Source organism: Corylus avellana, chromosome ca1 (assembly GCF_901000735.1).
Source record: "Corylus avellana chromosome ca1, CavTom2PMs-1.0".
Lineage (NCBI taxonomy): Eukaryota > Viridiplantae > Streptophyta > Magnoliopsida > Fagales > Betulaceae > Corylus > Corylus avellana.
The window spans coordinates 23,898,437-23,923,729 of record NC_081541.1 but is presented as its reverse complement, the minus strand read 5'-3'; the positions used below and the strand labels follow the sequence as shown (position 1 = coordinate 23,923,729).

General features: G+C 36.8%; 2 protein-coding genes across 4 annotated transcripts; one reads left to right on the top strand and one right to left on the bottom strand.

Annotated features, from left to right (window-relative positions):
• Positions 1 to 8,497: 8,497 nt before the first annotated feature.
• Positions 8,498 to 12,772, top strand: LOC132168171 (uncharacterized). Of its 2 annotated transcripts, none has more exons than XM_059579284.1 (5): positions 8,498 to 8,908; positions 9,577 to 9,686; positions 9,772 to 10,143; positions 10,649 to 11,243; positions 12,499 to 12,772. In XM_059579284.1, the coding sequence occupies exons 1-5, from the start codon at positions 8,659 to 8,661 to the stop codon at positions 12,603 to 12,605; spliced, it is 1,434 nt and encodes a 477-aa protein (XP_059435267.1). In that variant the 5' UTR covers positions 8,498 to 8,658; the 3' UTR covers positions 12,606 to 12,772. The 2 variants fall into 2 exon arrangements, with proteins under 2 accessions (XP_059435267.1, XP_059435268.1); XM_059579285.1 differs by having other exon boundaries at positions 12,219 to 12,592.
• A 1,893-nt stretch (positions 12,773 to 14,665) lies between these two features.
• Positions 14,666 to 24,684, bottom strand: LOC132188313 (RHOMBOID-like protein 10, chloroplastic). 2 transcript variants are annotated; one of them, XM_059602741.1, is made up of 9 exons: positions 24,473 to 24,683; positions 23,100 to 23,356; positions 22,826 to 22,880; positions 22,645 to 22,725; positions 22,462 to 22,558; positions 22,310 to 22,377; positions 16,316 to 16,414; positions 15,901 to 15,942; positions 14,666 to 14,963 (listed from the first exon to the last, which is right to left on the bottom strand). In XM_059602741.1, exons 1-9 carry the CDS (start codon positions 24,638 to 24,640, stop codon positions 14,808 to 14,810), a joined length of 1,023 nt encoding a protein of 340 aa, XP_059458724.1. In that variant the 5' UTR covers positions 24,641 to 24,683; the 3' UTR covers positions 14,666 to 14,807. The 2 variants fall into 2 exon arrangements, with proteins under 2 accessions (XP_059458724.1, XP_059458730.1); XM_059602747.1 differs by lacking the exons at positions 14,666 to 14,963; positions 15,901 to 15,942 and adding an exon at positions 19,611 to 19,809 and having other exon boundaries at positions 16,327 to 16,414; positions 24,473 to 24,684.
• Between the last annotated feature and the right edge of the window lie 609 nt (positions 24,685 to 25,293).

Here is a 25,293-nt window from a genome sequence, read left to right as displayed (position 1 = left end):
AAGTTGCCTATTTATTTATAAGGGCAGTATTAACATTCATTAATCTCATAAAAAATGAGTGGCAATGGCCAAGCGTATCCAGATTGACTTAAGCATGGCTACTAAAGAAAAAGGTTTCCTTATAATTGATTCATTCTTTTTTAGTAAAAACCCTTTTTGTCACCATTCTTTCCTTGAAGGTTTCAACCTTCCCATCCACCCCTCTCTTTCTCCTGTAAAACCCATATACAACTAATATGTTTAATGTTGTTAGGCGCCTTTACAAGAGTCCAGACCTTGTTGGAATACATGGATTCCAACTCATTGTCCATAGTTTTGACTAGGGGTGGGTAAAAACCCGCCCAACCCGCAAACCCACCCTAATCTGCCCCACCTCACCCCGCGCGGATTTTAAGTGTTTTTTTTTCCAGTATGGGTTGGATTTCTTCCAACCTATACAGGGGGGTTTGGGTTGCGGGTATAGCAATTCTTCTCTGTGGGTACCCACCCCGCCCCGCTCCGCCCTGCATAGGTATAAAAAGAAAAAACCCTAACCCTAATCATTTCAACCCCTCTCTCTCTCTCTCTCTCTCTATTCTGCGTTGTTTCTCCTCTCTCTCTCTCGTCTCTCTCATCTGCTATCTCCCTCTCTTGCTCTCTCTCATCTCTCTTGCTCTCTCTCATTTCTCTTGCTCTCTTCGTTCTGTTCTCTGACATGGCCACCTCGACAGCCCCCATCGACGGCATCGTAGAGGCAGCATTCCGGTCAGTCCTGCAACGAGTCCAACGAGACGCCGGAGAGTCCCACCAGGTCCGAGTGGTGGCCGTGAGAAAGACCAAACTGGTTTCTCTTGTTTGCCAAGTCTACGACGCCGGTCATCGTTGTTTCGGCGAAAACTACGTTCAAGAGCTCGTCGAGAAAGATCCTCAGGTTCTCTCTTTCGTTTTCCTTTTCTGAAGCAGCGAAGGATGGAAAAGAACCCAATCCGCCACAACCCGCAATACTTGCCCCGATCCGCCCCACCCCGCATTACCCGAACCCGCGAGGATAAGCTTCAGTTTGCCCGGGTAGCGGGTTGAAATTTCCAAACCCGCAGGGTGCGGGGCAGGTTGAGGAAAATGCCAATATCCGCCCCGCCCTGCCCCGACCCGCACCCACCCCTAGTTTTGACCCAATAGTTTGCATCCACCTCATTGACTGCTTCCTCGTAGGTTGATATGTTTCAAGTTCATTAGGTATAGCATCGTGGGCTTCTCCTAATAATATGAATTTGTCAAGTATCCTGACGGCCCTCCCATAGTGAGATGTTTTAAATTATCTTGATTACCAGTTAATTAATTTCTTGGGGCTTTACAGTTTTGGTGTATCATAAACTATAGTATTCGATAATGGGAAGCATTTCAAAAGTGAGGCCCTCCTATAACCCCCCCAAATCTAGCATTGACCAATCTGGTAAGGTTACTGGCAATTTCCTCAGTTTAGCTAACTGGTAGCTAAATGGTAAACCACCCCTCTAAACAACGTCAGAGTTAAAGCATAGGAAGGTGAATCTGAGACATCTAATAATTAGTAAAGGAGCAAGTATAATCCTCAATACACATACACAGAGCAACTAATAATAATAGCCTAATCAAACCTAATAACGTGAAGATCACTGGTCTTGCATAAATTCGTGGTGGCAACCTTGCCACTTGTCTATTTCTAAAGATAGGTCTCCTACAAGATACAATAACCTCGTCGGTCTAATGACTTAGTAAGTAAACCTCATAATAGGTATGACATGAGCCAGTTATAGAATTAAATATGCAATTTGGTAAATATTTACAAGAGATTGTCTATGTTAATACACCGTAAAAGTATTGTTTTGTTGACAAAAGATTGTGTACTTCCAGCAGCAATTGCCTAAGTGTTTTAATGCAGAAAACTAATGTTTTATAGGTCATAACTATCATATATGGTCTACCCAAGATATTACCCATTCTCAGCAAGGTTGGCATTGTCCCGAGGGACCTGTAATATAATGTCGGTGCCCCGACCATTGTACGCTACCGTCCATAACACTAGCAGTCCGACCAAGTTCAACCTTAGATGGCCTACGCTAGTAATGATGTGCGTCCTGTAGTGACCTGCCAAGTAAGGTTGCGCTGGTCACAAAATAATCATTGGATCCAAGGCCTATATATCACATCCACACACACAGTTTGACCATAGAATCAAGTTTATATAGTAAGCCCATGGCCATTATACCGCACGTACCGGTATACCATGTCATACAATGCATCTTATCACCCAGTTATTAAAGCAGTTATGAAGTTGTACAGAAATATAGGTATGCTCATATCATACGCGTGGTTAGTCAGCTGACATATCGCACGTTTTTAAGGAAAGTGGTTGTAAGTGTTTACTTACCTCGTGTGCTCACTGAGTCCTCCGACATCACAATTTCCTGCTATAACGAAATACGATACATCGTTATAAGCAGTACTAGAGAACTCCATGAGTGACACAATAAGTTTCTACCTAGCGAAAGGGGTCGTCAAAACCCTAAACTCACATATTTGGGCCACTGGGTGTACATCCTGCTCTATGGGCGAACGCTCGGCCTCGCGGGCATACGTTCAACCAAGGAGTAAAACTTTCGGCCAGAAACTACAAACGGGGTCTTATGCTCCAAAGGTGTGGCATACCTCATCCTAGGCTCCAAATGGACACGTGCAAAGTACAGACATGCTAACATGCAAAATTTAAAGAAATCAAAGGTGGGTTTAAAGCTTTTCAAAATCGTTCTTGGTTTTGTAAGATAATGGGTGCAAGGACTTGCCAAGGCATCTTTAAAACTTGAATACCAAGCAAGCAGTAATAACAAATAAAAGGCAGAAGGGAAAGGTCAAGAAATTACCTTGATGATGGCAAAACTCTACCAAGGCTTCCCTCATTCTCTCTCAAAATCACTCCTCACTCTAATTTAGGGTTTCTTGGTGTAAGGAGAGGCAGAAGTCGAAGGGATGGGTTTTTATAGATGGTGGAGGCGTGCCTAGTTCTAAAAAGGTGGATAATGGGTTAAAATTGCTTTTCAGGTTTCTCGGCAAACGCTTGGGTACTATTACGCAATGGATAAAAGGGTTCAGGTGTACGTTTGGGGTATTGCCCAATGCTCAAAGATTGGTCAACAAGCGCTCATGGTGGTCCCCCTAGCATACGCTTGAACTTAGGTCAAGAACGTACGCTCGAGTGGTCCCCTAGTGTACATTCAGTTAGTGAGGGCGGTTTTGGGTTTTACTTTTAAAAGGCTCAAGGAGTTGGGCTACTTATAAAATGTTTAGATCTTTTGGTTTACAAAACCTTGTTTTATGGAAACACTAGCTGTTTCGTAGTAAATCATTAACCTTTTAAAACGGCAGTTTTCCTTACTTCTTATCATCATCTCTTCTTTCTTTTGTCAACATACAAAGGGGAGAAATTTTTTACAAATTAGGTCGAAGGAATTCTTCCAACCCAGCTTCTAAAAATGACATAATTTTTAATTTTTAATTTTTAATTCGAACTATGAAAGAAAACATAATAAAATGGAATAACGGAATAAAATAAAAAGAAACACAAGGATTTTATGTTGTTCGGCCTATGACCTACGTCTACAAGATAAAGCTTAAAGCACTACACTTTGCTTTATTCCTTGATTTTTTAAAATACATGAGACTCCTATTTATATGAGAATTTGGATAAATAAGTATGGTGATCAAATCAATGTAATTTGATTATCATCAAATATGATTTGATTGATACAACAAATCTCTGAAATCAAATCCCCTAATATATTCTAACATCTCTAAAAATAACGTATTTTTCTTAAAAGAAAATAACTTCAATTAGATCATGGTGTAAATTAGATATTTTGTACCCTCTAATAGAAAGCAGACACTTAAACTTGAAACATGAAGAAAAAAAAAAATAGTATAACCCTTCCCATCAAATAATTTTTCTTCTCTTGACAAAATACTTCATAAACAAAATACAAATTGATAAAATCACTGGAGCCATCGTTTTAATTATTTTTGAAAACTTTGGTGTTGAGGGCTATGAAATGGGTGATGGGCGTTGGTTTAGAACGAATGAAAAAATTCATAGAATTAATTTGAATTAAAAATATGTTATTTTCATCTTCATTGTATTTGATATTTTTACCTAATATGTAAATTTTTTATGAGAAGTACATGATGTTAAAAAAAAAAAAGTTACTTCTCAAACTATCGCATTCTGTCCGCATCGAAATTATGCACAAAAGTGACAAAACCTGCAATTGCGAGTGTTATTACAATTTACACCGTCGACGCTCGTCTACTTTATCTCCTAATTTTTTTTGTTTTGTTTCAATAAGTCGATGACAAGAAGTTTGATTAAATAGAATTTCATCTTAAAAATCTATTTATGAGTTTCATCTTAAATTCTTTATATTTTAGTATCTTTTATTTTAGTATTATGATTTGGGGCATACCATTGGGCAGCTTATAAAAATAAAAAATAAGAATGTGGTGAGACGGTTGTTTTTATTCCTTTTGGGTGGACTAGCATAATCATTTGTTTAGGTTTAGGCCCATAATAGAATGTGTCAATTTCTTAGACACGTGAAGATGCCATTTACTCTCACCATATATATAAGAGCATGCTTGGGAATCGGGATTGTGTTTGAGAAGCCATTTACTCTCATTATATATATAACAGCATGTTTATGATTGTGTTTGAGAAATAGAGCTTCTAAGTCAAAAGACGCTTTTTGGAAGAAAAAAAACTTCATTTTTATATTTTTGTCAAAAGTACGTTTTTGTCATTTTTTCCACCCTTAAAATCGCTTTCAATTTTTTTTACCAAACAGGTATTTTTTTCTTCAAACGAATTTTTTTAGTGTTAAACGCACTTTTAAGTACCTCAAACGCACAGCCAAATAAGCCTTAAGAGATTACAAGAGATTCATCTTGTTAGGCATATATTGGAAGCTCGTCTCGTAGTTAATGGAAGTATGTGATTCTCATGTTTGGTTTATACATGTTACGGAAAAACAACATAATTATTATTGATTTATTCTAAGAGAGTCGACAAACATATAAATATATACATCACCATTTCAACTACCATGAAAAATGGTACACCATTCGTCAATTTCTTGGTGGTTGGCTGCCTTTTCTCTGCTCTTGATGTTTTAACAAACCATGCTTTCTTCTGCTCTCCGCAAAAGACACCGGCGGGCTAACCATTTTCTTTATATATATATATATTTCACTTTAGGCTCAGCTAAAGCCTAAAGGTCAAACATTATTGTTTATTTGTTAAACTTGATAACTAACTCTTGCACTCAATGAAAATGGCACTAACAACCTCTTTGCTTGCTTGAAATGGGGATTCATGGTAAAATTTTATGTACACTTTGCCGCCCACTAATTAATTGCAATATGCATGTTGCCCTCAACCTCAAACCCTATTATTCAAGAATAATGCTACATATTATTATTATTTTATTCTCTTAAAGTTGATATGACTTTTAAAATCACTATTAGATTTGGATGAATCAGATAGATTATGATGGAGAGAAAGAGGACCTTAATTTGACACTTTAAGTGAGAAGGAAATTTTAGAGGGAGAACGGTGGTGATTATATTGTTGGCATAGTAACTCTCTCCGTCTCTCTCTCAAATTATACAAACAACATTGACAATATTTAATTGGGAAAAATCATATTTAGCCCATAATTCATTTCATTTGAATTTAATCCCTGGATTTCAAATTTCAAGAATGAATAAAGCTTTTAGATTTTACTTTAAGTTTAAATAGGCCCCCTATTACTTTCCCATCAAAGTTAAATGTTTGTCATATGCTATTTGTGTCTCTTTTGACAAGTTGGTATCTATGTTAGCGCTCAATAAAATGTCACGAAGGCGAATCGATATTCCCCATTTGTGAGAAACAAGGATTTGACACGTGAAAGAAACCAGATGACAAAACTTAAAGAAACACAAAACATACTAACATGGTATTGCATTTAGTGACATGGAAACTAACGTGTCAATTGATACATACATAACAAATGACAAACAGTTAACTTTGACCGTAAACTTAATAGAGGACCCATTTCAAAATTAGGTAAAAGCAATAACTTTATTTTTGAAACGAGAAACCTAATTAAGGATTAAATCCAAATCAAATAAAAACTTAGGGTCTAAATACGATTTTTTTCAAACTTATATTTTTTGACTTTGGATTCAACAAAATTTTTGAAGCATCAACAAGGAAAAGAAATGAAAAACAAATAAGTAAAAAAAACTAAACCCATGGGGTGTAGATTTAGATAAGTCTTTGCTCCTTTGAATGTGTTGGCTAGTGATGCTATAGATTTACCCCTTTCCAATATAATATAAGGTTTCAAACAATATGATTTAAACTCATGACACCATATATTATATATCTTACTTGTAAGAAAAAGATAAATTATATTATGATCCTTTTGCTACGACTAATTAAGAAAAGTAATGTTGTGCCTTTTCCACTCTTCAATTAAATTCCTACTTTTTAATACAAGGAAGAAAGTAATGCATGCTTCCTTGGCAGCTGACCAACTTGTTGGCGACTTGGCGTGTCCTTTGCCAGCTAATGACAAAAAAATAATAATAATAATAACAAAAGCAAAAAAACTATAATAAGAACACAATATAAGTTAGACGTGACGTGTTTTAAATAATTTTATAATAATATGTTTAAAACACGTTAATGTCAATTGATGTAAAATGGATTTGATAAACCGAGCGTAAACAAGTCCCCGTCAATAAAATTTTGATTCATTCAAGAAACAACGAAAAAAGAAAGCCGACTATTTTCTCTCCAATAAGATTTCATCTAAGTTGCATCCGGACCGTTGTCCAATCGCTCTCTAATGTTTATGCAATCATAGCTCCAATACGTATCACATAATTATTCTCGTAGACTTGGTCCACATTTACAACACCCATCGGTCAACTTTCTTGCTTCCTCATCATTAGATTAAGCAAAATAAAATAAATAAAAAATAAATAAAAAAGAAAAAAAAAATCCACGTGTATGACACACCTGTTGGTCAGTTTGGTTGCTTCATGGTCACTGATTTTGCGTAAAACCCAAAAGAAACAAAGATAGAAAATGATAAGTTATGTTAGGAATGATGATGAAGCCCAAAAGAAAGGAAAGAAAAGTGAAGATAGAGATAGAGATAGAGAAGGGGTCGTTTAAATTCCAAAACTTGTTAACTTTATTAAATCTATCCATTAGAGATGCCTTTCTCTTTCTCTTTATGCTCACATGCCCTTTCTTTTTCACCTTTGCTTCTTCTCAACGTTCGGTAGCCTGAACAATACTATTATATGAAATTTTATATATATAAGTGAGAGAGAGAGAGAAAGGGGATAGGTTACTATAAGAACTCTTCTTCATGAGTCCCATGAGCTCACTTTAATTTCATATCAATGTAGACGTTTAATAGTTAGGTATAATTTTGTATAAGAATATCAGGGTTGTCAATCTTTTACGCTATTTGTAAAGTTGACATGAACCCAATAAAAAATTAATGGGTTAGAGTTGAAGGGTTTAACCGGTTTAAATTATATGAATTTGGTTAGGGTTTACTTATATTGTATTATACTCATGTCTCAAAACGCAGCATTTAGAGCTAAGTATAACAAAGCGAATCAAACACTAAATTAGTGGGTTAGGGTTGAAGAGTCTGATCTTTTTAATTAAATGGATCGGATTAGAGTCTTATTTTCATAACTCAACATACCGTATAATCTTGACCCGAGGAGAGAACACGTTGCGACAAAATTTTCGGTTACTTTTTAGAGCCAATAACAAAAATTAAGGCTTAATTTGTTTTTACCTAAAATGTTTTTTTTTTTTTTTATTGAAAAATATTTTCAACGAAATTATTTTTTCAAAAAATTGATTTTAGCTGAAAACATTTTTTGGCGTTTGGTTGTATGGGAAATCAGCTATGGCGAACAACCTTCAAATAGCAGCGAATGGAGGCGATTGAAAACGGCCGCAGTGGATTCTGATGACGTCTGATGAATGAATTCTACTAATCTTCAAAGTAAATGACAAATTATGCCGACCCGTGGCAACAGTGCAGAACTAATTGTAAGAGAGTGTGCATGCGAGAAGAATAAACTCAAACCCAAAAAATGGTTTAAGTTTTAAAAAATGAAAAATCGTTTTACAAAAAAATTATAAAAGGTTTTTTGGGTCAACAAAAAGATTTTTAATTTGACTTCAATTTTCATTCATACCAAACACTTAACAAAAAAAAAGTTTTTTCAAAAAAAAAAAAAATCGTTAGATCAAAACATTCGGACCTAATCTATAATAGCATAATTAGCATTGATAGCTATGATTACGAATCGACCAATCAACACGGAATTTACGGATGACGTGGAGTATGCAATGATTTACGTGGCAGAAAGAAGTGAAAGAGAGGGAGTGTCCAGGAGAGCGGAGGGCACATGGAATCACAGCTCTAGACTCTACTAGTGAAAGACTCATGGTCATGGAAAAGGAGTTGTAGTTGATGACAATGCAGCCATGCCCACCATGAACGCTTGTCTCTCACCTTCTTCGTCTCGCACTTAGAGAGATTGAGAGAGAGTTTTGGAGATGCCCTGCAAATGGGGAAGAGTGAACAGCAAAACGCGCATCGGCAGCAGAGTCGTGTGCCCGAGAGTCGTCGAGGTTCTTCGGGTCTTTTATGTCACCGATGTTCGGTGGCTCTTGACAGATTTGCAAAGGAGTTCAGTTTCAAGTGCTTCTTCGTTTTGGTTCTCACCCTATCGCTTCTGGTTTATGGGGTCTTCTCCATCCTTCCTTTTCATTCAGCAAAGTATGGATTTGATGCAAAAGATGCGATTAAGCTCAGTGGTATGCCTCTTGTCCTTGTTTTTCATTTGTTCTTTGGGGTTTTGAGCAAGTGGGTATGTTGTATTTGGCTGATTTTGGTTGTGTAATTAGGGTTTTCTGATGCCTTGAGCCAATGGGCATTGCGTACTCTTGAATTATTGTTGTGTAATTAGGGTTATCTTTTGTTTAGAGAAAATGGGTATTTGGTATTTTACCCTCTGGCTTCGTACTGTCCGTCAGTTTTCTAATGCTTTTAGCAGTTGAGTATTTGGTGGTTTAGCAGTTGTGTATGTTACTGTTTAATTGGGGTTGTTGAATATTGGGTATGTGATTTTTCGACCTTACTGTACATTAATTTTGGTTTTCTGATGTTTTGACTATAGACCCGAGGTGTGTGTTGAAATTTGCAATTTTTCTCTCTCTTTTCACATAGGAGCTTGTGAAGTTTTGAGCATCTAAATATCTTTTATAAGCCTTTCTTGTTTGGTAATAAGGTTTTTCTGGTAGTTTGAGGAAATGCCAAAATGGGTAATTTGTTATTTCACCTTTTCCTTTTTTTGGTTATTTCATGTAAAATTAAATACTTCTATTCTGTTTTATTTCACCTTTTCATATACTCGTGCAAGTAGGATACTAGTTGCCAGTAGATGCTTATTTGTCTTGATATTTTATTTTTTCTTGTTTGCCAGCCACAGTTCAGTCATACTTCAGACTAGATAAGCCAGTTTCACAGCTTGTTCCACACATTGGAAGATTAGAGTATGATATATATGGGGAAGTGGGTGTCCCTGATACAAAGGTACATGAAGTTCCTGCTGTTATATTATCAATTTACCAATTGTAACAAAACGGAAAAATTAACTCGATTTACTTGCTTTCAACAGGTGTCCATTTTATCCATGCACCAATCTGGTGCATCTAACTGGACTGATGTGGTGTTTGGTGTTCTTTCTGATCCAATAAACGTTCCTATAAATCCAGTGCCCCTAAGTGTGCTGAGATCCTCTTTAATTGAGCTGTTCCTTCAGGAATTAAATCTGACTTTGACACCATCAACTTTTGGGAAGACATCATCGTTTGAGATTCTGAAGTTTCCAGGGGGAATAACTGTAATCCCTGTGCAATCTGCTTCAATTTGGCAGATTCCCCAGATTCTATTTAATTTTACTCTCAATAATTCCATATCTGATATGCTAGAAAATTTCATTGAGTTCAAGGATCAGCTGAAGTTAGGATTGTATCTGACATCTTATGAGGTATAACACCTGCTCAAGTTACTTTTAGCACATTTAACTTTGGCCATTGATGTTTGACATTGTTAGAGGCTCCACCAATTTTCAAAATCAAACCCACAATCAAATGGTTGCAACTTTTCTTACTAAATATATGGTCCCTATGTAATACAATTCATGGGAACTAATGACCAAACCCTTACACATATGATTAATTAGGAAGCAAAGCCTCTGGGAAGTTGTCTTTTAAGAAAAATTGTGACCAACTTCTATTCCTGGAAATGAAGCAGCATTTGATAGTTTAGATACTTTTAGGTACCTATCTTATATTGGTCCTAAAGCCCTCCTTGGTTCTAAATTTGAATGTAAAATAATGAGATCCAAATTTGTAATACCTATTGAGACCAAAATAGGGCAGCGGGCCTTAATATTCACCATTCAGTCTCAGTGATCTGGTACCCAATGTTACCTTTATGTAAGCACTGAAGTAAAAAATTGGTATTTGACTCTATTGTTTCTTTCTATGCAGAATGTGTATGTCCAAATAACAAACGAAGTTGGCTCCACAATAGCTCCGCCAGTTACAGTTCAGGCTTCAGTAATGTCAGATTTTGGGAGCCTTCTGCCACAGAGGTTGAAGCAGTTGGCACAAATTATCACAGGCTCTCCAGCAAAAAATCTTGGCCTTGATAACACAGTCTTTGGCAAAGTTAAAGGCATTAGTTTATCTTCTTATCTAAAGGGTACTCTCCATCCTCCCTCTCCTAGTTCTTCTCCGGCTCCATCCCCTGGGCCAAGTGATTATGCAGAACCATCAATTTCGCCATATCCTGCTCTTTCTCCATCTAACTATCCAAGATCTTCATCCAATATTAAGCATCCCTCACCTGCCCCTTCTATGGTACCTACACAACCTCGTCGCCCTTGTCCATATGATGGTTTTGCTAATCCTCCAAGCTCCTCACCATCTCAATCTAACCGCAAATTAGCTTTACTTCCAAGCTCACCTCCCTTGGGTCCGACTTCCCAGTTGTCCACAGATTGGTCACGTATACCTCAAGTATCACATGCTTCCAGTGTAGGCAAGGACAAGGGAAGCGCAAAAGGCTTGGTGTCTCCATCATGTAAGTCACATTTGCTGAGTTATGAGATTGTCTTCTATTTTTACCTGGGGTGGTTCTTGACTTGATGTGTGCTTATTTCTACCTTATGTACGTGATTTTTAATACTCCCCCAGTATAATAGTGATATTAGTTATTTGAGGAGGCTTAGAACTGAAATTGATAGAAAATTTATTGTTTTGTTATTTATGAAACTGCATTCAGCATCTCTTATGTATAATATGTTCAGCTGCTTCAGGTAGTAAGCTAATTGAGCTGATGCATAGAATTCTCTGCTTTAGGAAAGATATCTTTGCTTTCAACTCTTGAACTTGAAAAGGTGGGTGGGAAGGAGATATTCAAGCCTGTCAGGCCTATCCTTTGGAACCTTGATTTTAGTCTTGCTCCCTTATCTTTTAGATTTAAGGGATTTTTCTTTTCTCCCTCTAAGTGTGTGTATACAGAAAAAATCTATGTGATTTTTAGTGGTGGTGGTAGTAATGATTATACTTATAATAGTAATTATTATCATTACCATTGCAAAACAGAAGAGGGGCCCCTTCGTGTTTTTTCTCTTGGGTTGGGGGGAATGGGAATCTTACTTAGAAGCAGTTTGCTAGAAACCCGAAGTATTTTGACTGGTAGAAGTCCCTGCAATTGCGACTCTTAAATCAAGTAATTTATGGCATCTTGTATTACAATTGTTCAAGAAAATCGGTTAAATACAAGGTGGCAATGAGCCAACCAAGTACTGATTTATGTTGTTGACCCATTTCAGTTACATGCTCAACCAAGATAACTCCCGCACGCCGTATCTCAATCTATATAAATAGGGGCATCATCCAAATTTGTACTATTGAAAGTAATGAATGTCATAACATTTTGACAACCTGTAGATAATCTCTTGGTGGATGCGTTCTTAATGTAGCGTCAATATTCAGTCACAGCTCTACATTGCTTTTTCTGATCAAATTATTGGAAAATTTATTATATTCACAGCTTTAGCAGCAGTTACTTTGTACCAGATCTGGCTATTGGGGTTTTCTGGACTCTTGATATTTCATCTCTTTTGTTCGTCGGCATGATATTTCTTTCTCATGATACAATCAAAGACAGATATAGTTTCCAAGGCATATACATACAAAGCACAACAGCATAGCAATGTCCTACACCCAGTTTTGTTCTGTCAAGGATGGATAGAAGCTCCTGGAAAAAGTTAATAGATTTCTTCTGTTTCCAAGCAACATTTATATGAATTGAGTATGAAGATGCATTGCAGGTCAAAGCCAGAAAAGGTGGCAGGCCTACCGTCTATGTTCCACATTTGTGATGTTGCAAGAAACCATGGATTGTTCTTCTTCCCAAAGGGAAACACTTCCCAGCTGACTAGTTGAGAAGCACAACAAGGCTTGCAGATTTCAAAAGGGAATCATAGCATCTGCAAAAAATGCAAACGATGTAATGCAGAAATTTGAGAAATTAATGTCATATACTCAAGGTGGTATACTTTATATGAATACAGCATGTTGGACTTGGAGCTTGAGTTTCTAGATTATCTTTCCTTTTTTTTTTTTTTCTTTTACAAATATATACATATATAAGCCAAACCTCTCACAAAAGTGCCTTAAAATTGTGACATGTAGCGTGAACCCCTTTTTTTTTTAAAGGTTAAACCGGTTTTTTAAGGCATAATTTTTTAACTGGTTTTTTAAGAGAATCGGTTTTTTCTTAAAAAATTAGTCATTAATTAGCGTCATTAATTGCGTCAACTATATTATAATTCATGTATTCTTTTTGTTAATTTTTTTTTCTTTATACTATTCATTTTAAATCATACGTACTTATAGGAACAAAGATTATTATTATTTTTTTAAAAAAAAAAAATTATTTAAGGTGTTGAGATATATTTTTATACGTTTTTTTAACTTATAATAAAAATGATTTGTTTAAATTTTAAAATTAAACTATAATAAAAAATTTTACGGATAACGCAGGTTATAAGCTAGTAAAAAAAAAAAAATGTCAAAAGTGGGAGCAAGTTTTTGATGAGCAAGATGCTGCATGCTCACCGGGAAACAAGTGGGTTTTGCATTTTCAGACACCTGGCCATTATAATTGATGAAGATGCAGTGGCCTACCACGATAGAGAGAGATATATGCCAAGATGTTTCTTTTTGTGCGCACCATTTAAAGCGAGACAGATTTCCTATACAATCCGTTGCAAGAGCAAGTGCTAGTCATTTTCATGGGTAGCCCCACAAGCTAAACTTTTCGAGAAATGATTAGTTTTTAAGACTTTTCTATGGAAATGATAAGTTTTTAAAACTTTTTTGAAAGATTTGGTTTCAAATTGATGTCTCACAGAGAATAACGTGATAAGATAATGATACATCAGTTTGGAATTAAATTTTTGAAAAAAGTCTTGGAAACTTAGTATTAATTGTAGAGAATATTATGTACTTAGGGGCGGGTATTCTGTAGAGCTATTTTCGGTTCGGTTAGCCGAAATTGTCGGTTAAATTAATTAATTCATCGATTACATTTTGATGAGGATTTATTTCGAAAGTTTTGGTTAAACAGATATTTTGGTTAAAATCAGTTTGGTTAATCGGTTAACCATGGATTTTTTTAATTTGGCCAAAAATTGATTGGTTTGGGGGGCTCAAATTATTTTTTTGGGTTAAAATAACTTATTAAACCAAACAAATTTTAAATGGACCCATTAATTAACACAATAAGAATCCACCACGCATATGTTCTACTAATGAATTAGTCCTAGAATCCACCAACTAATATGTTCTACTAAAAAAACCTAGCTAACGCCCTCGTAATCATTATTCTACTAAAAAAAAATATTTATTATTGATTAATTCGGTTAATCGACAAAAAAATATTTATACCAATTAACCAAATTGAACAAAGTTGATATAAAATCCTTAACCGATTAACAACTGACTTCTAGCTGTAGGCTGTTAATTTTGATTTGGTCACGATGGATAGGCGGTAAACGATTAATTTGCCCACCCTAGCCTCTTATGTTAAAGCCCTAAGCTATCACAAAGAGTAATATTATAAGTCTTCTTATAGTTCTCCTAGAGTCATCCAAAATGTGATGTAACTTTTAAAATCACAAATAAATCAAAAGTCAATAAATCACATCTCAAATTCAACGGTAATTTTAAAAGTTACATCACATTTTAGATGACTCTAAGAAAACTCTAAGAAGACTTATAACATTACTTTATCACGAATGTCATATGACAAGCGCTCCTCTAACTTCTTCTAACAAGTTCTTTAGTCTTTTCTAAAATTTTGCAAAACTAACCAAGATCTTGCCACCTGTATCCTACGTTGAAGATAATCTAAATGGCTAAACACACACAGAAACATGTTTGCTTAATATATATATATATATATATATATATATATATATATATATATAGGTGGGAACAAATTGAAGCAATCTCATTACAGATAAAGAATAAGCAACCAGCAATGCATTCTTTCACTGTACAATAATTTTGCACATTGCTGAGTCTCTCTCATTCTAAGCACTCAGTGAAAGCTCCACCCAGAAACAAAAGACATTCAGTAGAATCGCTTGGTTTCCCTCTTCATCTTGATGAGAGAGAATATTGGGGCCCTGTCAGCAAAAATTCTTCGACCATCACTTGACGTGGACTCGTACTTCCATGCAGGTCCGACAAGCCACGATGCAGCAACTCCACCCACCAAGCCTCCTAACTGAAGTTTGAAGGTTGTATCAGCACTAGTAATAATCAACTGAAATGCAAGTATGCAGGCTCCAGAATATATACTATATCAACTAAAGTTTCAGTGGAGCTTTTTTCCCATTCACTTCAAAATCATCAATGACCAAAATTAATGCACAGATGAGATACCACATGAACCATGTAAGAGTGCACCATCAAATTCATCAATGAAGCAATAATCACCTTATTAGAGTGACAGGTAACTAGGTTGATGTTTGTGTAAATTGGGATTGTTGGATTGTAAGAAGTAGAACAATGGAATTGAATTACTTCTCCACTTAGGGTAAGGAGAACACTGAAAACAATCTGTTTGACAAAAGTTCTCAATGAATCCTAAGAGACCTAATTGACCTAATTTATAAAAGGATCACCTGATCCTTTATTCAACTAATCATTTGAAAACTAGGGGATAACAGGGTAGGAGACAATAGGGGTTAACCATACAATATATTTGAAATTAACAGATAGCAAAAAACAACCAACAAAATAAAGGGTAAGATTAAGACCTCTAGTCTGTATCATGTGGCTTCTTCCTTCAGTTCAGGTATTTCGGGTTGGGCCTCCTAATTTTGCGGCTTTTATCATAGAGAAGAACAAAAAAAGGAAAAAAAGAAAACGAAAAAAGAGATCAAGCGAAGATCTTTTCTTTAAGTTTGATTGCATAGCATGCCTAATCTGCCATTGCATTTTGCACAATGTTAACTGGGGGCACTTTAGCATTCTCTCTCTGTGTCTCACTTTGAAGGTATATTGAAATAGGTTTCAATAACGCGCTGGAGCATTCACAATTGTGTTTTTTATACACTCATCATTAATTTGGGACTTCGATTCTCTTAAATGTTTAAAGAAATAATTAAGACAAAAGAAAAAAGGTAAATAGAAAGAAAAGATGCCAATATCGTACTTACATGTCCCCAGTTGTCAATGCCTTGGGACAATAGACCAATAACCTGCGTAACATACACTTGCTATTAATCAACCAAAACAAAAATAAATAAATAAAGGTCTGTTGCGAATGTGCCATTAGGTGAATGATACCAAAGCATGACTTTTCATATGTACTTTTGTAACAAACACAGCACATTTTTTTCACTACATGCATTTCTGGGTAGAGCAATGGCTAGATGAATCAGGACTAAGACGGGGACCTTGACTCATTCACAGAGAATTTTGACAACCCAATGGACTTGCTTCAATGGGCTTGGAAGAAATAGAAATGTTTCAACTGAATCACTGTTTGATTCCCCTGTATCTTTTTATTTCAGAAAATAAAATGCAAAAGTTTAAGCCATTTAAGATTGATAAAGGAAGTGAGGTACATACCATGTTCAGAACAATAACCCGCACTATGTGCTGCAGTTCTTCTTTGCCACCTCCAACAAGTTGTCTATGCCTTGTGACAAACACAGCAACTGCTCCAACCTGAATCAAGCACAGGGAGTTTCGACTAAATAAGAAGAATAGCAAACATGTCTCAACATAACTCGTTAGTTTTAAAGTCTTAGATTAGAAACTGTAAAGAGGAAAGAAGATGGAAGAGAAAGTGAATAAAGAAGGGCCATATCTCACTCACCGTACAACCCTCAATCCATTCCAAATATAAAGGAGAATTAGTTACAATAATTGGGGAAATTATTCTGATAATGACAGCTGGACAATAATTGCAGAAACTTTTCTGATAATGACAGAACATATTTCCTTCAATGGAGTACAACATATTGTAGCATTGCATCCTAACACTCTCTTCAAACTGAAGACAATATGTCATCTAAGCCCAGCTCAAAATAAATTTACTATAACCAATATGTACATAACGACTCTGTGAAAAGTGTAATGCTAGATATTACACCCCTATTCCACTAGACTAATGTAACGGTGCCCATCAATTCTTAGATCAACTATTGTTAAAAAAAAAAAAGATAATTAATGGCTGATGGGTACTGACATATCACCCCAGTGGGATGGGGGGATAGTATATAGCATTTCTCTTGTGAAAAAATTAGCAGGTTGGTTCTCAAAGTTTATAAATGGTGTGGCTATGTCTCCACTCAATATCTTGTCTCGGATAAAATAGCAATCTACTTCAATGTGCTTAGCCCTCTCATGGAACACAACGTTGGAGGCAATATGTAGAGCAGCTGATTATCATAAAACAGTGAAATAGGAGTAGGTGTTGGGAAGCCTATCGCTTGAAGAAAATGTTATAGCCAAGTTAGCTCATTAGTTGTATGAGCCATTGTTCTATAATCTACGTCTGCACTTGATTGTGCAACTATATTATGATATTATCCCTTTTACTCTTCCATGTTAGGAGATTTCCTCCCAAAAAGGTACAATATCCCATAGGGACCTTCAAATTCAAGGTGATTCGTGCCAGTCTGCATCAGTGAAGCCTTCCACCTTAAGACGACCATTTTCTCTAAACAAAATGCCTCATCCTGGGGTTTTCTTCCGGTATCAAACAATACAAATACAAGCGTCCCAATATTTATCAAAAAAAAAAAAAAAAAACAAATAGAAGTATCCCAATGTGAAAGTTTTGGAGCCTCTAGAACTCATTCACCACACTAACTGCATATGAGATATCTGGTCTTGTGATGGTGAGATAATTGAGTTTCCCAACTAGTCAGCAGTATCTGCTAGGATCTGAGAGTAACTCTTCATCATCTCTCACAAGTTTATGATTAGGATCCATACAAGTATCAACAGGTCAAGCACCCAACAATCCAGTTTCCTTGAGGATGTCAAGTACATACTTCCTATGATATAAGTCGATGCCTATCTTTGACCTTGCAACCTCAATTCCCAAGAAGAACCGAAGTTTACCAAGATGTTTGGTGTGAAAGTGCTACTGTAAAAACTGTTTCAGCTTGATGATTTTGTTGGCCACTTCCAGTAATCATAATGTCATCTACATAGACAACTAGTATGATATACCTAGTAGCAATATGCAAGTGAAAGGTCGAGTGATCTGTCTGGCACCGATGGAGGCCAAATTCCATTACTGCTTTAGAGAATTTTCCAAACCATGCTCTCGGTGACTGCTTGAGACCATATAATAACTTCTTCAATTTGCAGACAATGATACTCCTCCTAAGCAACAAACTCGGGTGGTTGCTCTATATAAACCTCCTAAATAGATCACCATGAAGAAAAACATTTTTTACATCTAATTGATAAAGAGGCCAATCAAGATTGGCAGCAAGAGAAACCAACACATGCGCGGAAGAGATCTTTACCACAAGAGAAAAGGTCTCATCATAGTCAACACCATAGGTCTAAGTGTAGCCCCCAACCAATTGAGCCTTAAGGCGATCAATAGAGCCATCAGGGTGATATTTGACAATATATACCCATTTGCAACCAACAGTGTGCTTTCTAGAGATTAGAGGAATTAGAGTTAGTGAAGATGCAGGAACTAGCCTGGGATGATAAAGAGGGAGGCACTGGAGCTGTCGGACATGGACATTTGGATTACACCCGTAACAGATTTGGAGCATTTACAGTGGAAGATAACCATACAAAGGAGGAAGGTAGGGAACTCAGAGTCGATAAAGGGATATATTATGAAGAAGACAACCCAAACTGATACTTTGGAGAACTAACTCCAAAGAAATATGACCGAGACTCAACAATGTGAATTAGAGTTAGTGAAGATGCAGGAACTAGCCTGGGATGATAAAGAGGGAGGCACTGGAGCTGTCGGACATGGACATTTGGATTACAGCTGTAACAGATTTGGAGCATTTACAGTGTAAAATACAAAAACAAAGGAGGAAGGTAGGGAACTCAGAGTCGAAAAAGGGATAGATTATGAAGAAGACAACCTGAACTGATACTTTGGAGAATTAACTCCAAAGAAATATGACTGAGACTCAACAAAAGTAGCATCAACACTTGTAAAGTAGCGCTGCAAGACTGGAGAGTAGCACTGTATCCCTTACGAGTCTGTGAATAACCAAGAAAGACACTTAGTGGAACGAGGACCAAGTTTGTCCAATCCGGGTCCAAGGTTACAAAAGTAACAAACATACCCAAAAACTCTAGGAGGCAAAGGGAAGATTGGAGAGGAAGGAAATAAGATGGAGAAAGGAGAGGCACCATCAAGGAGAGTGGAAGACATCCTGTTGATGGGAAGGCATGCAGTAAGGACGGTATTAGTCCAAAAAAGTTTGGGTACAAGCATATGAAACAGGAAAGCTCGGGCAACATCAAGCAAGTGCTGGTTCTTGTGCTCAACAACTCCATTTTGTAATGGTGTATGAGGACAAGTGGTCTGGTGTACAATGCCTTTTTCAGATAAGTAAGAGAAAAAGGAATGAGAAACATATTCTTTGGCATTGTCAGATTGTTACACTCAAATTTTCTGATCAAATTGAGTCTTTGATCTCTTAGTGAAAAAGTTAAAAAATGGACATTAATTTAGAGCGATTTTTCATTAGACACAACCAACATACGAGAGTAGTCATCAACAAAGGGAATAAAATACTAAAATTTAATAGATGCAACACTTAATGGACCCCATACATCAAAATGGACTAACTCATATGTTAGACACCCGACCAACAACCTAGATGGGAAAGACATGCGTGGTGTTTACTAAACTAACAAGCTTCACCTGAAAATGGGTGATATGGGACCGAGACTCTCTACTTGACACTTCAAAGTGTAAAGAAATGGATGGACAAGTCAACAGCGCCATTGGAAAGAAGATAACGAGGACTGAAGAGTGTGTGGATGGGAGATAGGAGCAAATCCAGATAGTAGAGACAACCAACTTCATGCCTCATACTAATCATCCTCTTCGTCTTGAAATCCTGAAAAATACAGAGAAAAGAGTAAAAAGTCATAGAATACTGAAGATCCTTTGTGATTTTACTATGGACAATGAATTAAAGAGAAAACCAGGAATATGTAAAACAGATGATAACTCAATATGAGGACTTAGAAGAGTAGTTTTGGAGGTGTGAACTTTGGCTTAGAAGCCATTGCTAGGGTAACACTCTAAGGTGATGTAAGAGTATGGTAATTAGAAAGATGAGTAGTGAGTACACACCCCATTCATATGCTCAGTCGCACCAGAATCAACAACCCATTAATCAGAAGTAGAAGATTAGAGATAATGGGATGTAGTACCTAACTGGGCTAGGGTGGCTGTGGAAGAAGAAGCTCACTTCTAAATGAGCATACTCATCTCTCAGGATGGAGATCATCATAGAGGAACCAAATGCTGGGGGAGATGGCCTAATTGGCAAACCTAGTGGGTTTGCCATGAAGATCCCAACAGTAATCGACAGAATGATTGTTTCAGCCGCACTGCTTGCACTTCATATGATCTCAGCTACTAGAGTGTCCACTACCCCTCGAATCTCGTCCACCTCATGTACTACAGCCTCCATGGAATCCACCAGAACTTCCACGAGAGGCAACAAGAGCAGAGCACTGAGTCCATCTCAAAAAGAGTAGAACGCGAAAGACTGGAATAAACCTTATGGAGAGATGGAAGATCTGAGCTACACAAGATCTGTGAACAGACGGACTCATACAACATCTTCAAGCCAATAAGAAATCGAATGACATCCATATCATCACGCTGCTTCCCCATACGTGTGATACCAATTGTGAGAAAACTGATACATATTCCTTTCCTTAAGAACTCCCATGACCTGATAATAGTACTCTCCTAACTTTGATTACCTAGCTCAAGGCTAAAATATTGCTTGCAAACATCATATAAGTGAGTGGCATTCTCTGCCCCAGAGTAGATATGTTGCAAACGGTCCCAAATGGCCTTCGCAGACCAAAGGTGCAACAAGGTGGTCCCAATGCTGGATCCTATACTGCTAATCATGCGGGATATGATTAGATTATCCTCCTAATCCCAAAGACTCGTTGCCGCTGAAGAAGCAGAGGTGGTAAAGGTAGTGGAACTAGTAGTATCACTTGAGGACTTAGTAGTAGCTGAGGTAGATTGCTGCTTGTCAAACCAAAGATGATCACATAATTTTTTCCTCGTAACAACACCTCCACTGATTATGTCCAATAAATGTAATTATTACCATTAAACTTAGTAGATGTCAAGGGAGAATCAACTGTAGACAGGGAGGAGATAAACTCAGATCTAGCAGCCATAGTTATCAAGCAACAAGTATGAAACTTGAGAGCAAAATCAAGAGATTAGCCAAAATGATGTCAATCAATCAAGAAAGGCACAGCAGCCATGAGCAAGATTCGGCTGTGTCATCACAAGACCGATGTCAACCACGGTGATGAGCAGTACCCCACGTTGTCTTCATACACCACACTACATCATGCAAATGCAAGTGTTTAACTCGGATAAACTAAACACAACCTGAAAATGAGAAATGAGGAAAAACTGGAAAATAAAAAATAAAGGTAGAACGAAGAAGTTTAAGCTACTAGAGGCAAGGATCATCCAAGCTCTGATACCATGTAAAGAACAAAGAAAATGGAAGAGAATGTGAATAAAGGACAGTATCTCACTCACTGTGCAGCCCTCAATCCATTCCACATATATAGGAGAATTAGTTACAATGAATGGGGAGAATATTTTGAGGATGACAGCTGGTAGGGACAGATTTCCTTCTAGAAGAGTACAACATATTGTAGCCAAGTATTTTGAAACAAAGAATACAAGAACTGATACAATCTCATTTATAGGTAAATTTCATAACTTTTTATGAGGTTGGAAATTTAATGCTTTTTTAATAATGTACAAGCAAATAACTTTTTTTTTATTTAATTGGTAAGCTTCACCGCACCCAATGCATTTCAACCTGTATATCACCATACATCCCATCATTATTTATTGGTGAAAGAAGTTGAGAAAGAGCTTATTGCAGCAAAACTGATCAACGTTCCAACAGTTAGGTCCCAATGGAAAGGTAAAACGAGCAAGCTAGTTGAAATTTTAAAATTCAAGAGTAGAGTACCTTGTTTTCCCCCAACTAAGAATGATTTGAAAAGGAAAGGAGGGGAGGATGAGGCCTATAAACATAAGTCCCAGCTCACCCCAAAAAGAGTATTCTCAAGAGCACAGTATTTGGTGTTCAGAAAATGGAATACAAAAAACATGGAGAAAAAAAAGGAAAAATTGCATTTTCAGCAATATATAGTTCTAAGTTCCTTATAATGGAAATTTTCAAGGCATGTGATTGCATGACACTGAATCTCACTTTACTGGAGTTTTTTCTCTCAAAGGTTCTAATGTAATACAATTTTTTTTATGGGCCATACATTGTACTTTAAAAAAGCCAAGGTAATACTGTTTCATAAAACAGAGTTCAAGAGACTTACTAATCCGAAGATTGCTCCTGAAGCACCAACTGCAGGCTGTTTGCAGAACCAATAACTTGTTGCAGAACCTGATTTTCTTGAAATTACTATATCAGAATACTATTTTTGTAACCAATTTCATCAGCTAGTGCAGAGAGGTTATGAGCCGTTACTTGCAATTGCAGAGGCAAAGTAAACTGCAAGAAATCTCCTTGGGCCACTGATGTTCTCTGCACTAGGACCAATTGAATTCAAAGAATAACAGTTAACCTGAAAAGGACAATCTTTTTTCAGACCCAGAAATGGCACATAAGCCATTAAATGAGAAGTATCAAGCAGTAAGGTTCAAGCCAGACCATTAGGTGCCCAATGTTTGCATGCAAAAAGGAAGACGTTGCCAGCCTCCACAATTGTCCTTTGTCAATGAAACTATTTATCTGTATACAACTCAAACTAATCAACAGAGTACAGAGACCACAAAATGGAAGTTTTTATATTAAAGAGGAAATATATTTATATTTTCATTTGCAGTATTACCTTAGCTCCCCAAAATAGCAGTTTTCCCTGTGTTGCAGTTTGTGCAATAAAAACTCTGTGCACATGATTTAACAAACAATAAGCTGTGCATCAGACACATAGAAAGTATATTTGTATGCCTAAAAAAAAATGAGACTGTGGTAAAAAAGAAGAGAAATTGAAGTAGAACAGTTGTTGCATTGAACTATCATGTGTAGAACAAACTATTGAACTATGAAGAATGCACCCGCATTAATATTATTCTTGTTTGGCAAGACAAGACACTGATACTCACAAGACATTAACAGCAAGCAGAACATTGGTCCATCTTCTTCCATTGAATGAATTCCTGCGGGTTATCTTCGAGCGAGGCGCCCCATCATTTCCGAAGTTCTTTCTAGTTCCTCCCCCATTAAAGAAAGAGAAACAAGCTAAATATGTGGATGCCATAGTATCTTTTGGAAACTGAAGAAAATTAAACCCCTTGAATTGAAGGGCTTTTTCGCACCACACATCCTTCAATCTAGGCACGTGACCCAAACGAGAGAGTTTCTGTTCAATAGAAATCAGACGGCAAAGAAAGAAATTTGACCTCAAACATATCTAGAGAATTGCATCTCACGCATCAATGTTGCATTGGGAACAAGAAAAGTACCCCTATATGCCACTCATTTTAATTATAATCTTTAATTAAAATCAAGCAAAGCAACTTCAAAGTTTAAATGCAACATTATCTCCACGACGACGGCATGTCTAACAACTACTTGACATGAAAATAAAACCTTTTTTCCTGAACGAAGGCATATTTTTGGATTTTCTGTAAAATCACATGGATTCACACATAACTGACCGAGTAAAAATGCATTACAATACCCATTGAATTTGAAAAGTGATAAAGTAAGACTTGTTTAATATTCAGGTTGAAAAAAATATCCCTGGAAGGAAATATAGTTGCAAAAAGGACACAAGATCCATAGACAAGGTAGACATATCCAAGGCCATTAACTCTTCTTCTCCAGCTATCTAACTCATGCCTATCATGCATGCCAAATATGAAGTTTATTGGAGAGTTATCATGCATATATCATTATTAATTAAAGTCTTATTATAGTTTTGTGACACAGGAATCTTGACTCTGTAGATTGAACCCTCAAGGGCACCTCATCTACCTAATATTTCGCATGCATGACAGGCATGACAAGAAACTTACTCCACTTAGCACCATTCAAAGTTGCACCTCACAAGAATGCTAAACAAGTCATCGAAGAAACCATCCGAACATACTCTCAAGTTTTATAATAGAAATATATCTCAAATTTTTCATGAAGATCCAAATTAATGAAATGCTAATACCTCAACCTGCTATTTCCGGGAAAAGAATGAAGACATGGAAAATACCAGAACTTGCTATAAAGAGTAAGCCATTTTCTAAGCATCACTGCATTGCCTGGTCACCCTCCCATATCCATCCAATTAAACAAACAAATAATTTAGCACAAACACACATCAAATTTATTTTCTTTCTTGTACCAACTTCATTTTTATGACTTACCCAGAAAACGAAAAGGGAAGAATTGAAGAGTTCAACCCAATAAAACCAACAGGATCGCAGTTTTAGCATTTTCTGAGTAACCAAACGGAAAATTGGCAAATTGAAAGAGAGAGCACCTTGTAGCAGCAATGAAGCAGCAACTCTAGGCGAAGGTGGTGGCTGACACGGTGGCCGAGGTGGAGAGAAGCCGCGGTGGCGACGAGATTAAGGGGTGAGGGTGAGAGGCCTACCTGCGACACGTTCAACCACTTCGGTTGCGGCAAAGCTGAACCCAACGTTTCCATCTCCCTCTCTCTCCACCGTGTCTGTGTGACTGTGTGTCAGTTTCAACTCGGTCTAACATATACATTTTTTCATAAAGTAGAATTAATGATAAATAGAATTCATAATAATAAAGAGTAAATGTATAATAAATCAATGAATAAAGGCATATTTTGTGTTCACTCGTTCCGCTTTTAAATTTGAGGGAACCACAACTTTTTTGCCTAATATAAGACTAAGGCCCCGTTTGGTTCGCGGATTAGACCATTTGATTGGACTAGCTAACACTAGGTATAGCTAGTCATTTGTTTGGTAACACTCTATTCCTGAGAATAGTCTATTCCCATAGGATTACTAATCCTATACACATAGGGTTAACTAAGCCACTAAAAAACGAGTGGCTTAGCTAATCCTTTCCTGTGGGATTAAAATTATCGTGTAAATTGCCCACAAAAACCCCACCCTTCTAGCACCCACGTCTCTCAAGGAGACTCTGCAAAACGATCTCCATCTCTCAAAAAGCAACGATCTCTCTTCTCTGTGCAAGGTATCTCTCTCCCCCTCTCTTCTCTTCGATTTTTCTTCTTTGTTTCTTGGTTATTTCATTCTCTCTCTATTTCTTGGATTTTTTTTTTTTTTTTTTTCTTTTGATTCTCTGTATCGTTTCTCTTTGATT